At 35.5% G+C, this 14,028-nt stretch overlaps 1 protein-coding gene across 1 annotated transcript in view; it reads left to right on the top strand.

The window, feature by feature from the left end:
- Window positions 1-351: 351 nt before the first annotated feature.
- LOC150096566 (AP-1 complex subunit gamma-1-like) overlaps window positions 352-14,028 on the top strand; it is a 449,674-nt gene continuing 435,997 nt past the window's right edge. Inside the window, exon 1 of the mRNA XM_090408538.1 lies at window positions 352-1,262. Coding sequence (XP_090264664.1) covers window positions 1,234-1,262 — 29 coding nt within the window. The 5' untranslated portion in view covers window positions 352-1,233. The remainder of the gene's footprint in view (window positions 1,263-14,028) is intronic.

The following is a 14,028-nucleotide window of genomic DNA, read 5'->3' as shown; positions in this document are numbered from 1 at the left end:
TGAAAGAGTTATCATATATTAAGTGCTCATTTTAGCCCATTTTACAATTAGTATTATTATTATGCTTTTTCAATCGGCAACACCATGAAACAGTTATGATATATTCACTGCCCATTTTAAAATTATTATTATGATTATTATTTTATCATAATAACATAATAATTTTATTATAATAACCGAACACAAAAAAATTTAATTTTTCGTGTTCGGTATTTTATTTTTAACCGGCATTTTTACCCATATGCTTTGAATTTCGATTCTAGGTCATAGATGGCGACATGGATTTGCACGGGACGCTGTTTTCGAGGTAAATTTTTGGAAATGCTTTACACTTGTGTGTACTACAAAATTAGGAAGGCATTAAGTTTAGACATTCCCCACGTCTTTTACGCACATGTGAAGCATTTCGTATCGTAAGCTATGAAAATCACCTCTTTCTTTTAAGAAGAAAACTTAAATATAGGATACTAATCGTACATATTAACGCCATGTTTCTGCAGCTTGGTAACATATAAATGTAGGCTATTTGGACCGGCACTTTTTACTGTTGTAAAATTCAAGGATGTGGGTTTGATCACCGATATATCTATTTGGTAAATAAACTGAAATCTTCTGGTGACATGGGATGAGAATATTTGTTCATGTTAAAGTTGGTTTGACAAGAACTTTAGGTGAAGCATATTTGACCAGAGTTAGTCATTTTGATAGTCATGTACATATCAAGCTCTATATCAGCTATAAACCTAAAGCATTAGGAAGAAAAAAAAGAAAATAGAAATCATTTGTAAAGGTCAAGAATTTTTTTTTATTTTAACAAGTACATAAGTCTCCATTAAACTCAAAAGTGTCACAACCATAAGTAAGCAAATGAACTAATAAATACATATGATGTAATAAATAGTAACATATACAGTGGTTTAGAAGCTGCCCACCAACGGTAAACAGATAGGCCAAGATAAATTAGAATATAGTTGTAGAAATATTTTCGCTTGCTTACAGCTTTGCTCACCCTTCGGTATAGGATTAAACGAAGAGTATTACTTCTTGTTCATTATAAATTGGGATAGTTTTTTCTTTAAAAAAAATCCCCCGTTAAAGCCGTGTGTTGCTGTTTTGTTATGATAGCCTAATGTTTGTGATACTATGAATATTCATGAAAGCTACTAGAAAGCAACAAGGTCAGGCTGCTTACATAATTGTGTGGCCATACTTAATTCTTCAATTCAACAAGGGATGCATTCATGGAACAAGCTTAGTAAAAGGTATAGGAAGCAACATCTGTTTAATATGTATGCTTTATGTGGTTTTTAAGCTTACTAAGATAATTTGTGCGACAGGATGTTATATGTCAAATTCATCCCCCTTTTTGGATATTTTTGTACTCTGATATATTTTACAGGCAGTAAGCATAATTATTTTTTTAATTTTTTTATTATCCCATGGTATTATTGCACCAGATCATAGAGGTCAAATGAATGTATTTTATACAGCACCTTTTCTGGGTGCTGTAAATAAAGTTCACATTTAGAAATATTCATCCAAGTTAGTAAATGCAGTGATGCTTCCTCGGTGTTACAAATTTTGCAGATGGGGAAGACTTTTATGCCATTGCTAAACTTGATTGGTCTCATGTGGCTGGTCTTGAGGTGAGAGATCATGGTAGTGGCACAGCAATTAAACTTGGAGTTGATGGTAGCCCCTGGTTTTTCTGCTGAATACCAGTGGTGAGTCATATTTTGGAGAGTCATTCTTTTTATGTTTTCTTATTGAGTAGTTTTAAAAAGAACAAAATCTGTGGGAGAATGGTGCTAAAAGTGGGAGGATGTTGTTTCACACTGTGGCTGACAAAAGTTAACTGCCATCTAAAGGCATTCACAAACATCCATGCCACTAGTGGGATTTTAACCCATGACCTATTGGTTGGAGAATGTATGCTGTTTACTCAACCTTTTCAATAAAAATTTATGTGTGAAATATGGTTGCAAATATATGAATTGAGAAAAGCAAAATTTAATAGTAGGATTTCCACAGTTTTTAATGATTAGCAGAACTCTAGATTATGCTCAAGATTTTTATATGTGATTACAGAATTTTGTGCTATTTTATTTAAAGTAGGAAGGAACATTTGCAGCATTTCTCAATTCTGGTGTTAATTCATCACTCAAAAATATCCCAGAATAACTTTAGAACATGATGCATTTTGTACACTATTAGGAATCATGTGAAAATCAGTACTGAAAAGTTATATTAGTTTATTATTATTTTTTTTGATTTCTGAATTTATTATTTATATTTCAGTTACCATAAGTAAGTGAAATGGTAATTAGTATTTAATTATTATAGTTGTGATTAATTTTTCCATATGATTCTGCACACACTATGGCTTTGTTTTGTGCAGTTGTTATCTATATCAAGGACATGGAATATATTTTCAATATCTGAAGATGTACTTTGGTTTTTTGGTGATGTGCTTAGAATTTCTTCCAGTCATACCTGGCTAGTAAGATGCAATGTGAAGAATGCTAATGGCAAACATTCATTAAAATTAATACTGCAAAATTTTCTCTCTCTCATAAATTTTTTAAGTTTTCCATTTTATTAATTTCATTTCAATCAAGTTCATGTCAGCTTTATCACTTCTGATTTCATTTACAATACCATTTCTAAACATATTTTTTTAATAGTTCCTCAGACGATATACTGCCACTAATACCATCTGTTCGCTTTCCTAATCTTTCTCAGAATTCCCATATCTATGGTCTCCAGTCTTTGATCAATTTTTTTTTTTTGCTAATTTCTCTTATTCATTCTTCTACTCAAGGATTATGCATTTACTTGTTCTGGCTTCACTGATTTTTCCATCTTTCAGCTGATCTTTCTCTTTCCCTTTGGTCTATATTTCATGTATGTTTCCAGCAGTCAGTGTATTTCCATCTTAGAGTTAGGTATTTACCACTGAAATGAAACAATCATGGAACATAAACAGAAATGGAATGGTCCATGATTGTTTCATTTCAGTGGTAAATACCTAACTCTTAATATTTTCAATTTATAAAAATTGAAATGGTCTAATTTTATGCATCCTTGAATTGTTCTTAAACATCTCATTTCTGTTACCTGTATTTTACATTAATTCTTCCTTTTAAGTCCATGTTTAAGAACCAAATTTCATATAAATTTCATATATGGAATATACATTTTTTATAAATTTACTCAGCCAGTCAGGCTGGCCGAGTGGTTAGCGTATCCGCTCTCGAGCCAAAAGGCTGTGGGTTCAAATCCCACCGTGGGCATGGATATTTGTGATTGTCTGTGGAAATACTAGTGATGGTGGTCAGTGGTAGATGCCGTTGGTATAGTTGGTGGATTTGAGTGGTGGAGATAGAGTTGTAGATGAGTCCTCCCTCGATGAGTCTTTGGACTCCATGTAGGTGTGAAATAATAATAATATTTATTCAATTTATTTCCTACCATATCAATTTTAATAATAATTCTATTATCTGTATCCATATTTAATTTGCCTCTAGTAGTAAGACTTATACGTTGGTTAGACATAACTGGTAATTAATTTACGGAATTAACAACGCATATGAAGTATTTAATTAAAGATAACTTTAATGAATCACTTCCTCTTAAAGTTATCTTTAATTAAATACTTCATATGCATTGTTAATTCCGTAAATTAATTACCAGTTATATTTAATTTGCCATCTTCATTTCAAGAAATGTACCTAAATAGCTGAAATATTTTGCTTGTTCTTATAAATTTTCCTTTTGGAATACAGTTGTTCAATGTTCCTGCTTATTTTCATTGTGTTTTTGTTGCCAATTTTCATACCACATTTAATATAACAGTTAGTGAGTTTAGTTAGGGAATCTTGTTGACTTGTACTAGATTTGTTTAGGAGTATAACATCATGTGTTATAGAATAGAGAACCGACATTAATGTCTCTAGTTTTGATATGAGGTTTAATGCAACTTTTTTTTTTTTTCATGTTATCCAGATAGATCACTGTTTCCCTAACTTTCACTACCAGCATACCCCTTTTAAATTAGTTACACCAGCATACTTCCTTTCAGCCAAAGGCATTTTTGGAATAAGTTAAATAATATTTAATTTAAACACAAAAAATTAAAATGATATTTTTTAACATTTGCATTATAATAAATTCTAAATGTGAAACAGTTTTTTAGTTATTAAATACATTTTAATTATACAAATCCAATATACATACAGGAGAAAGAAATAGAAATTATTATTATTCAGGTCTCATGGAGTCAAAAGACTCATCATGGGAGGTCCTTCCAAGGAAACACAGTCTATCATGCCACTCATTAACCGTTCTTGCTCTCACCACTCTCTATCAAGCAATGCATTCCACAGTTCAACCATCCTCCATGCAAACAAACCACTCCTCACCCTCTTCCTTACAGCGTCCTTTCGTAATTTCCAGGGATGGCCCCTTGTCATCATCGCCCCTTCCTGCTGTTCCACCAAGTAAAAGAATTCCCTAGTGTCAACCCTGTAACTGCCTCTGAACAATTTAAAATTCTCGATCATATCACGTCTCTTTCTTCTATACACCAAACTCTGCAGTCCACATTCCCTCAGCCGATAACTAACATTGTACAGTTCTGAAACCAACTTTGATATCTACCTCTGTACCTTTTCCACAGTTAATTTATCCCTTTCAAATCCTGGTGACCAAATTTGAGAACAATAGTCTAAGTGTGGTCTGATCAGGGTCTTATACAATGGAATGATAACTCTTTTATCTTTGCAGGTCAATGTCCTTCTCAGTATTGCAGCAATCCTCTGGGTTACCCTCATCACCTTTGCAATATGCTCCCTGAATTTCAATTTTCTATCAATCATCACCCCCAGATTTCTTGTCTCCCCTACTTTCTCCAGCAGCTCCTCCAATCGAGTATGCAGTGTCCCATCGATGTTTCCCAAACCTCAAGACCTTATATTTTGCTGCATTAAACCAAAATCCCCATTCATTTGCCCATCTGTCTAGTTTATTCAAATCCTCTTGCAGAGCTGCCACATCTGCACTATTACTAATAACCCTTCCCAGCTTCACATCATCTGCAAACAACTGAATATCCCTTGCAATCCATTGACAATGTCATTGATATAAAGATTAAACAATACAGGTCCCAGTACTGAGCCCTGTGGAACCCCACTTGTAACCTTCTGCCTCCTTGATATTGCCCCACCATACACAAACTCTCTGACCTATCAGACAGCCAATCCTGAATCCAGTTGACTAACCCAACATCTAAACCTATGTGCTGCAACTTAAGTATCAGCTTATCATGTGGCATCCTGTCAAATGCCTTTGCAAAATCCCCAAAAAATGGAAGTATATGCCTTTATCTCATCAACTGCTCTTGTCACTTTATTATAAAAGACAATCATATTACTAAAGCAAGAGTGCCCCCCCCCTTAACAAATCCATGTTGATACTCACTGATAACATTACCCTCATCTGTCAAACGCTGTATATGGTCCCTCACTAATTTCTCCAAGACCTTAACAACTACTGATGACACACAAACCTTCCTATAATTAGACACTTCCAGTCTGTTACTGCCTTTATGACATGGCACTATCTTACCTTCCTTCCATTCCCTGGGTACTTTTCCCATAGCCAGACTTTCATTGAAAAAAGCCAGGTCAACGGAGCTGTTTTTAGTACATTCTCTCAAAACCCGTGGTGAAATACCATCCTGTCCCACAGCTTTATTGACATCCAGAGTACTCAGTATTTGGAACACACTCTCCTCTTGCACCTCTAAATCTCGAACCTGCCCTATCCCTCTAGTATTAAAACCTATTTCTCCAGGATGAAATACTCCAATAAAGTGTTCATTGAACAACTCCACTATGTCCTTTGCATCAGTCACTCTATTCCCATTTTTATCACACAATGTCATTTTTTCACAATCATTTCTCCTCCTCCTACTGACCACATAACTAAAAAATTCCCTAGGACTTTCTTTGGATCTTAATGCCAATCTTTTCTCATATTCTAGTTCTCCTGGCCTGAGTCTTATATTCTTCATGCATCTGCTCTCCGCCCCTCTCCTTACATCTCTTCCATAATCGCTTTTTCACCTGCAGTTCCTGTTTGATATTTTTTGTCATCCACTTTACACCAAATTGTGTACTCTTCACTCTTGGAATACAGCTTACTATTGCTGCTAACAAATATTCCTTCACCATTTCCCAAGCACTAATGATATCTTGCCCTTCCAATTCCTCTCTCCATGAAACTGTCCCAAGTTTATATCTGAGACTATTATAATGATGCTGTGACCAAATCCAAACTCTTGAACCTATTCCCTCTATTACATGTTGCCTAAGAATTTGCCCCTCAAGAATTCTAGAAATTCCATTCCTTTATTACTACATGCATTTTCCTCTTACCAGATTATACTGCTATAGGTTAAAATCTCCCATAAGAATCATTCTTCTTGCACTTGCCAAGTTCAACTGCCTAAACATCTCCTGCTCCCCACCCTCTGTGCTCCTTGGCTTGTAGCAATACTCCACTACATATCCTATCTTGCCCACCTTTACCTCACACCATATGCTTCCTTTCCATTTTTCTAAAAGAAATGGTTAAGTCATTGCACCAATTGGAATAAAACTCTTGTTTAATTACACAGGATACCTAACACTCGGAGTAAAACAATCTCTTTACAGAGATGAAAAATGAATAATAAATAACAACCATATTATTAGAATATTCTTGATCAAGGAAGTTATGGGATTTTTTTTCTTCTTCTTCTCCCACCTGGTTATACAGTATATTATACTTTACAAGAAATTATATTCTTGTTTTCACCCTTACCCAAGTGTTAATAAACAGTTTACATGTTAAATATCTTCATGACTAGTCTGCTTATAGTGTGTAAGCGCTTTGGCCAAATGTTTAGCTAATTTGTATGTGGGGGGAATCAATGCCATCCACTATGGGACGTGATGGCACATTTCTTTATGTATTTTTGGGAGTGCATATATACGGGGGGGGGTATAGAGTTAAATGGTTTTAATTTGTTACAGACACTTTGGGAGAAAATTTTGCCAGAATCTCAGCAACAGCTTTATATCATCCTGAATTCTTAATCCATTAGTGTCACTGCCTTCCACTCTTAGAGGACATGTCATCACTTATCATAATCAGCACCACTGCATTTTCCCTTCCTATCCTGCCGAAAAATCTGTTCCTGTTATTATATCATCCTCTGTCAACCACATCTCAGAGATCCCAATAATCTTTGGCCATGCTGATGCTATCAGCACTACCATTTTATCTCCTTTATTCCAGATCCTCCTGGCATTAGTATAAAGCATAAAAATGTCACTGCTTCTATACCTATCATCATCCCCTCCAGACTGCACTGGACTCAGTGTTATCTGATGTCGTCCCCCAAGCACCTATTCCCACAAGAGGCCACCTCTCCTACTCATCCAACCTGGGAATTCTAGTTTCCCTGCATTGACACACCGAGTTGTTCAGAAAATAGCAATCTCTCTCCAGATGCCTATGTCCTTACTCATTCAAATGCAAGCAGTTTCTTGCATACAGTTTCTTTCTGTCCTCAAATGCCTTCCAAGCATCCATATATTTCAATCCTCCCTTCTGACACATTCTGGCTATTACGCTATTCATAAAAGGGAGGGTACCTGCTCTACAACTCTGTCTCCACAACAAACCACAACTACACCAACAGCATTTACTGCCTATGACCACTAATAGTATTTTCACAGACAATCACAAACACACGTGCCCACGTGGATTCGAACCTGCAGCCTTTTGGCTGGAGAGCGGATACACTAGCACTCGGCCAATCAGGCCGGCAAATTATATAATATAAATGCAGGCCTGGTTGGCCAAGTGGGTAGCGTATCTGCTCTCCAGCCAAAGGGCTACAGGTTCGAATCCCACTGTGGACATGGATGTCTGTGTTTGTCTCTGTGGGTGAGCAGTAGATGGCGGTGTAGTTACAGTTGGTGGAGACAGTTGTAGTGTAGAGTAGGTGCCTTCTCTCGATGAGTCCTTGGACTCCCTGGAAGTGTCATGTAATAATAAATTTTCAATAATAGTTTAATGAAACAAATGAAGTTTAACATAGTTTTGACCACATAGTTTGAACAGTTTCAATTTTAACTTTTAATGTAAACAGACTGGACCAGTCAAGTTGTCAAAAGACACATTTTGTTTAAATCTTTAGATTTTTGTTTAGTTATTAAAGTATTAATTATTTAATAGACCTGCACTTTTCTGTAGCAACACCGTAACAAAAATATCAAAGTAAAAAAAAAATTAAAATAAAAAATAAAAAGTGTCTTGTGCCTTCTAAAGACTTTTCACACTTTGGGAAACAATGATGAATTGTAGTGGAGATATTATGCATTAATGTGTCACACCTGATTTAGCATGAAACCATATTTCCATACATCTTTCATTTCTAGCTGCTGACTTACAACTCAGATATAGACCAAATGGAGGTCCTGATGACCTCCATTTGGTCTTAGTCAAGAGAAAGCTTGGCTCAGGTCAAGAAGGCGAGAGAGAGACAAGCTTTCTCTTCAAGTTTCCCTTCTACAGTTTTTCTTAGCCTTTTCTCAAGTATTCTTGAATAAATCTTACTAGGAATTCTCAGTAAGGAATTCCCCTGTAATTCTTCCGTGCAGTTTTCTTTACATATTTTATAGATTTGTATTATGAGCTTTACTCCAGTCATCAGGTGAAGAGGTAGCAGTGAGTTCATATGCATTCAATTGAGTTATTCTTTCCTGCTCATTATTTCTTTTTTACTTGCAGCATAAAGATAGAATTCTTTTGGGTTGTCTTTAGATTGCAGAGATTCCAATTTTTTTCATATCTAGACTTGACTTTCCATACAATAGTTGTAACTCTTTTGGCCTGCTGCTTATAATTTTCATAATTGACATCCTTATGTATACAATATTCTTTGCACATCTTTTTCTTACAAATCTCTTGCTTAATAAGATTACACACCCATATCACCCCTGTCCCATTTATTTTTCAAATTCTAGGGTCAGACACATTCTGATATTGCATTATTTAAATATTTTTAAAATGTTTCCCATACATTGTTGATATGTTGCCCATTCACTAACCGACATCATGAATATCTTGATTTGTAGTTCAGCATGCAACCTTTTCTGAATGGAATATCCATAAACTTGGCCATTTCCTAAGTCAATGCAGCATGATTGCTATTTGGAGTTGAACAAAGGCAGAACAGTCATGTCTTTAACTGAAACCCCCTTTGGCACTATAATCAGATCTAAGACTCTTTGATCTTGCTGCTTGAGGAAGTGGTCTTGCAACAGCTCCAGAAATTCAGCTTCATTCTTCTCATGAGATTTTACCACTACTCAATCAGTGTGGAGATAATTAAAGTTATCCATGCGTTTTACACCATCATGTTTGTTTGGTAATGCATTTCATTCACCAGCAAGCGATCTACTAGGTCTGTAATGGTATCCCACCATGCATTTGATCTTGTTAGATTCCACGCAACACCAGATGGCTTTAAACTCACTGCCAGATGAAAAATTGTTACTAGTATTACAGTCATTGCTTTCTCCCCTAATTGGACTCAAATCATCCAATCTCATTATCAGCACACACCTCTTCCTTCCTTTCTAAAAATTCTGTACCTTTTATATTCAGTTTGGGTAATCTATCTCTGATAGTGAGAGCCTATGTAGTTCAGTGGATGTACCGTTTGCACACCACGGCGCTTAACCGCACGAAGGAAGACTTCTTGGTTTCGAATCTAGTCGGCGACTAGAGGAAATTTTTCTAAGCCTCTTTTCGACCGGTTCCCAAGTTAGTCGATCTCTGGCACAGGCTAGTGGGTTTTTTCTCCTGGAAACTCGGGTTTTTCGTCCTGTAAATTCAAGAAAATCGACCGTAGAACCCATATTATTTCAGACATGAAATATGAGTTTTAGGGACCACGAGATGGCGGCACTGGTTGAGCCGTCTCTCTTCACTTCGTGCCGCTTAATTAGTGATAACTTTGGGCCAGCTATCTCTGATTGGGTACCAGTGGAGATTGAACTGTTCACGCAGTCTCCAAAAAAAGTTAGCTAGGGCTAAAAACGGCCTCGTCTACTCCCTATATACGGGAATAAAAAGGTGTTAGCTGATTTTTTTTTTTTTTTGCTGTCTCTAATAGCCAGGTCTCACTAATGCCTGTAATCTGAGACTTTCGTGTATCTTTGATTTTCTTGTCACCTATATCATCTCTGATTCCTATTACAGTACTTTTTTCTTCATTTATAAGTTTTTTTTTTTTTTCATTAGTCTAGAATATTTTGTCACCATGTTGATATTTATTTTCTGTATTCTTATCAAAATCTGTACCATGACTTTGCAATAGCAATTAAAATGCTTGTGTTTTGGCTCTTCAAAAGCATTTGAATAGCTGGAAAGGTGGGCAAATAAATGCAGATGTCAGTTTAATGTAGCTAAATGTAAAGTTCTGAAATGTAGGAATGTAGGTGGGATGCTTCAAACTCACTTGGTAGAGTTATACTAGAAGATATGGAGGAAGTGAGGGAACTTTGAGTGATTGTACATATAATGCAAAGTTTGTGAAGAAAACTGAGAATTGCTGCAATATTGAGGAAGACATTTATCATGAGAGATAAAAGGATAGTGGTTCCATTATATAAAGCTTTGATTATACCCTGTGGATTTCTGTGTACATCTAGTCGCTGGGATTTGAAGGGAATGAAATGACTTTATTATTATTATTATGTGACACCTTCAAGGAGTCTAAGGGCTCATCATGGGAGGGCACTCTACTTCGCTAAATACATCTCACCCTCTTCATTATTGCTGCTTAATTCTCCTTTACAACACTACTACTACCATGAATACCATCTACCACCCATTATCACTAACAACAATATTTTTTGTCTGTAAAATGTGTGTGTTCTGAAGGCCGATTTTTCTGTACACCGGATGAAAAACTCTAGTTTCCGGGAGTTAAAACCCTGCTACCTCTGTATGAGATCAACTAACTTGACTTCAATTGAAAAAGCCCATGACAAGAATCGAACCCAAGTTTTTTCCAATCAAAGGGCTCAATGTTCCACTGTTCTTCCAGTTGTGCTACAGAGGATGCAGAGATGGACAACAAAAATGATATAAGGACTATAGTGTTGGTTATGAGGATAGACTGAAGATGTGCAAACTACAGAGTTTGGTGGATAGAAAATGAATGGATCATGTGATTGAGATAAGCTTGTTGAATGATTATTATTGGATTGACACTTGAGATTTTTCATGTGTAGAATGAGGAAAAGGAAAAATGACAAGGGGCCATCTGGGAAGTTGCAAAAGGAAGTAGCAATTAAGAGGGTAAAGAAGTAAGTTTTATGTATGGAGAGTAGTAAAAGTATGGAATGTATTGCCCGAGAGGATGGTAAAAGTGTAGCCAGTGGATAAATTTAAGGTAGACTTTTTGATTGTCTATCCTCTCCTTTGATTAACCTCCCACAATGAGTCTTATGACTTCTTGGAGGTTATGAAAAGAATAATGACTTTTGTTTAGCTTGTTTTACACAGTGCTGTTTCTTACATTTTTCTCTGTATTCTCTCAGAGCACAAGATGACTTGCTGGGAACATTGATTTCCTGAATGCAACATTGAGCTCTGATTATTTTATCCTTGCCGACAACCTCATCACATGTCTCTCTGGCTTAATAAGTCGATGGTTTCTTCAGGATCTGCCAATGAATCTCCATTGTTTGTTTACTGCTTTCCATCTATAAATTAAAGATGCCAAGAAATTATATTCTCGGTTTAATCTTTTATCCAAGTGTAAGCAAACAAAGTTTGCACCTGAAATATTTTCAGGACTGGGCAACTCATATATAGAATCTAATGACTTCACATCCCTTGCCTTAGTATCCATAATGCAAAGCACATACTCTTACGGACATGTATAATGCTATGCATTATGGGAAGGGTCACTACCCAGAATGGTTTGACCTTTATTGATGTCTCATCAGTGGGAGCCAGACCCAGAGGTGATACCAATGTTGAAGTAACGCAGTAGTCAAATTTCCATGTATGAGTAGCCAATAGGTGCCACATCTTATTATTAAAATACTCTGAATTAGAGATACATCATGAAAATACTTCAGGTGGATAAACTGAGAATATAATTTCTTGGCATCTTTAATTTATAGTATAACCAAGTGGAAAAACTTCCAACTGCTTTCATTTTTTCTTGAATGTATTGTGTATTTTGAATATATTTCACCTCTGAAAATTGCTCATCTTTGATTTGTTTTAAATCTTTGTTATTCACTTTTCTTTTCAGTATATATTTAATTTTATGATGCTCAAAACTAAATGGTGATCACTTCAGATTCTCTGTATATTCTTGTATCTTGAGTCAGCATGAAGATATCATCAACAACAGTAACAGTGAAACTTTTCTTATTTCTTGTGTGTTCTCTGCATGTGAATTTGTGGTATATATTTATGTTGGAATATGGTGTTAGTCCATGTCATAAATAGAAATTCAGTAGGTTCTTACCATTACTATTAACTTCGTTCTTTTCTTCATATTTTCCCATAACATTTCTAGTAATCATTTTCTGGTCTATTAATTAGATTTCCAACAAGGATCAACTTTTTCTTTGTGTCTTTCACCCTCTCTAATGCAGTGAAAAATTCCTCTTCTTTAATAGAAAATTTGTGGGACTAAGCACAAATAAGTCACAATTCTCCAAAACAAAATCTTATTTTTGAGATTTTGTTCCCTCTTATCTTCAAATGCAATCCATCAGCCTTAAACCATTCTAGCTTCTCTCCATACATTCACAATTCAAACACTCTTTGCCTGATCTTTGATTTGGCAAAGAGTGTGACTTTAAACGAAACTGAATGACAATTCAGGCATCATGTCATTCAGCATCATGCTCTCCCCTGTTCGTTACTGTCATATCTGAGGGGGGGGAAACTGACCACTTTCTCGTTTACACTATTATCCTTCGAATGATATAATCACGTAATCACAAGAAAGATATTTATTTAACCAAATATTTCGATCTGGAAATAGCAGACCATCGTCAGTGGTATTACAAGAACAGTTTAAAAAATACAAGCTAGAATACTAACAATAGATCGTTAAAATTAGAACACGCCGCGTGATGTTATATCACTAAGTATGAAATGGAATATTTTGAAGTAGAAACATGATTGAATTTGCTATTTAAAAAAAAAAAAAATTAAAAAAAATAATGAGTAATCGTGATTAGACTTTCCCAGATTTTTGATATAGATATACAGTCATTACGATTCAGATTGGGGCGATGGAGCAAGGCCTCCACGCTTTCCTTGAACAAACGTTCGAACCTATAACAGGATCTATGTAAGAGGCGAGTCTTGGGCCAAAGGATGCTGTGGTCAGTTTCAATCCCGTGTTGAGCCAATCCAGACTTTTCAGGTTTGTTGTGAAGAATGGATGATTGATGTTCTTGGATTCTTTTTTCAAGAGAACGTCCAGTTTGTCCAAAATAAGAGAGATCACAGTTGCACGGAATTTGATAAACTCCAGGAAGAGATAAAGTTGAGCGTTTATCTTTAGGAGAAGGAAAATGAGAAGACAATTTGTTAATAGGTGAATACGTAGTTGTTAAATCATATTTATTTAAAATTCTTGCGATAGGTTCTGAAATAGCGGAGATATAAGGAATAGGCACTCATGTGTTAAAACTTTGTTGTTTTGTGGAGGATTATAAGAATTGAGAAGACGTTGAGTACTTTTTTCAGAAAAGCCATTGAGTTTCATGTGTTGTTGGATAGTAGAAAGTTCTTTCTGTAGATAATCAAAAGTAGAACAATTAGTTTTGGCTCTTCTGATGAGGCATTTTTAAAGAAATATGATTTAACAACTACGTATTCACCTATTAACAAATTGTCTTCTCATTTTCCTTCTCCTAAAGATAAACGCTC

This window comes from Typopeltis vanoorti, chromosome 18 (assembly GCF_054136105.1).
Source record: "Typopeltis vanoorti isolate ZY-2024b chromosome 18, IOZ_Tvanoo_1.0, whole genome shotgun sequence".
Classification (NCBI taxonomy): domain Eukaryota; kingdom Metazoa; phylum Arthropoda; class Arachnida; order Uropygi; family Thelyphonidae; genus Typopeltis; species Typopeltis vanoorti.
This window is presented reverse-complemented; position numbering and strand designations above follow the sequence as displayed.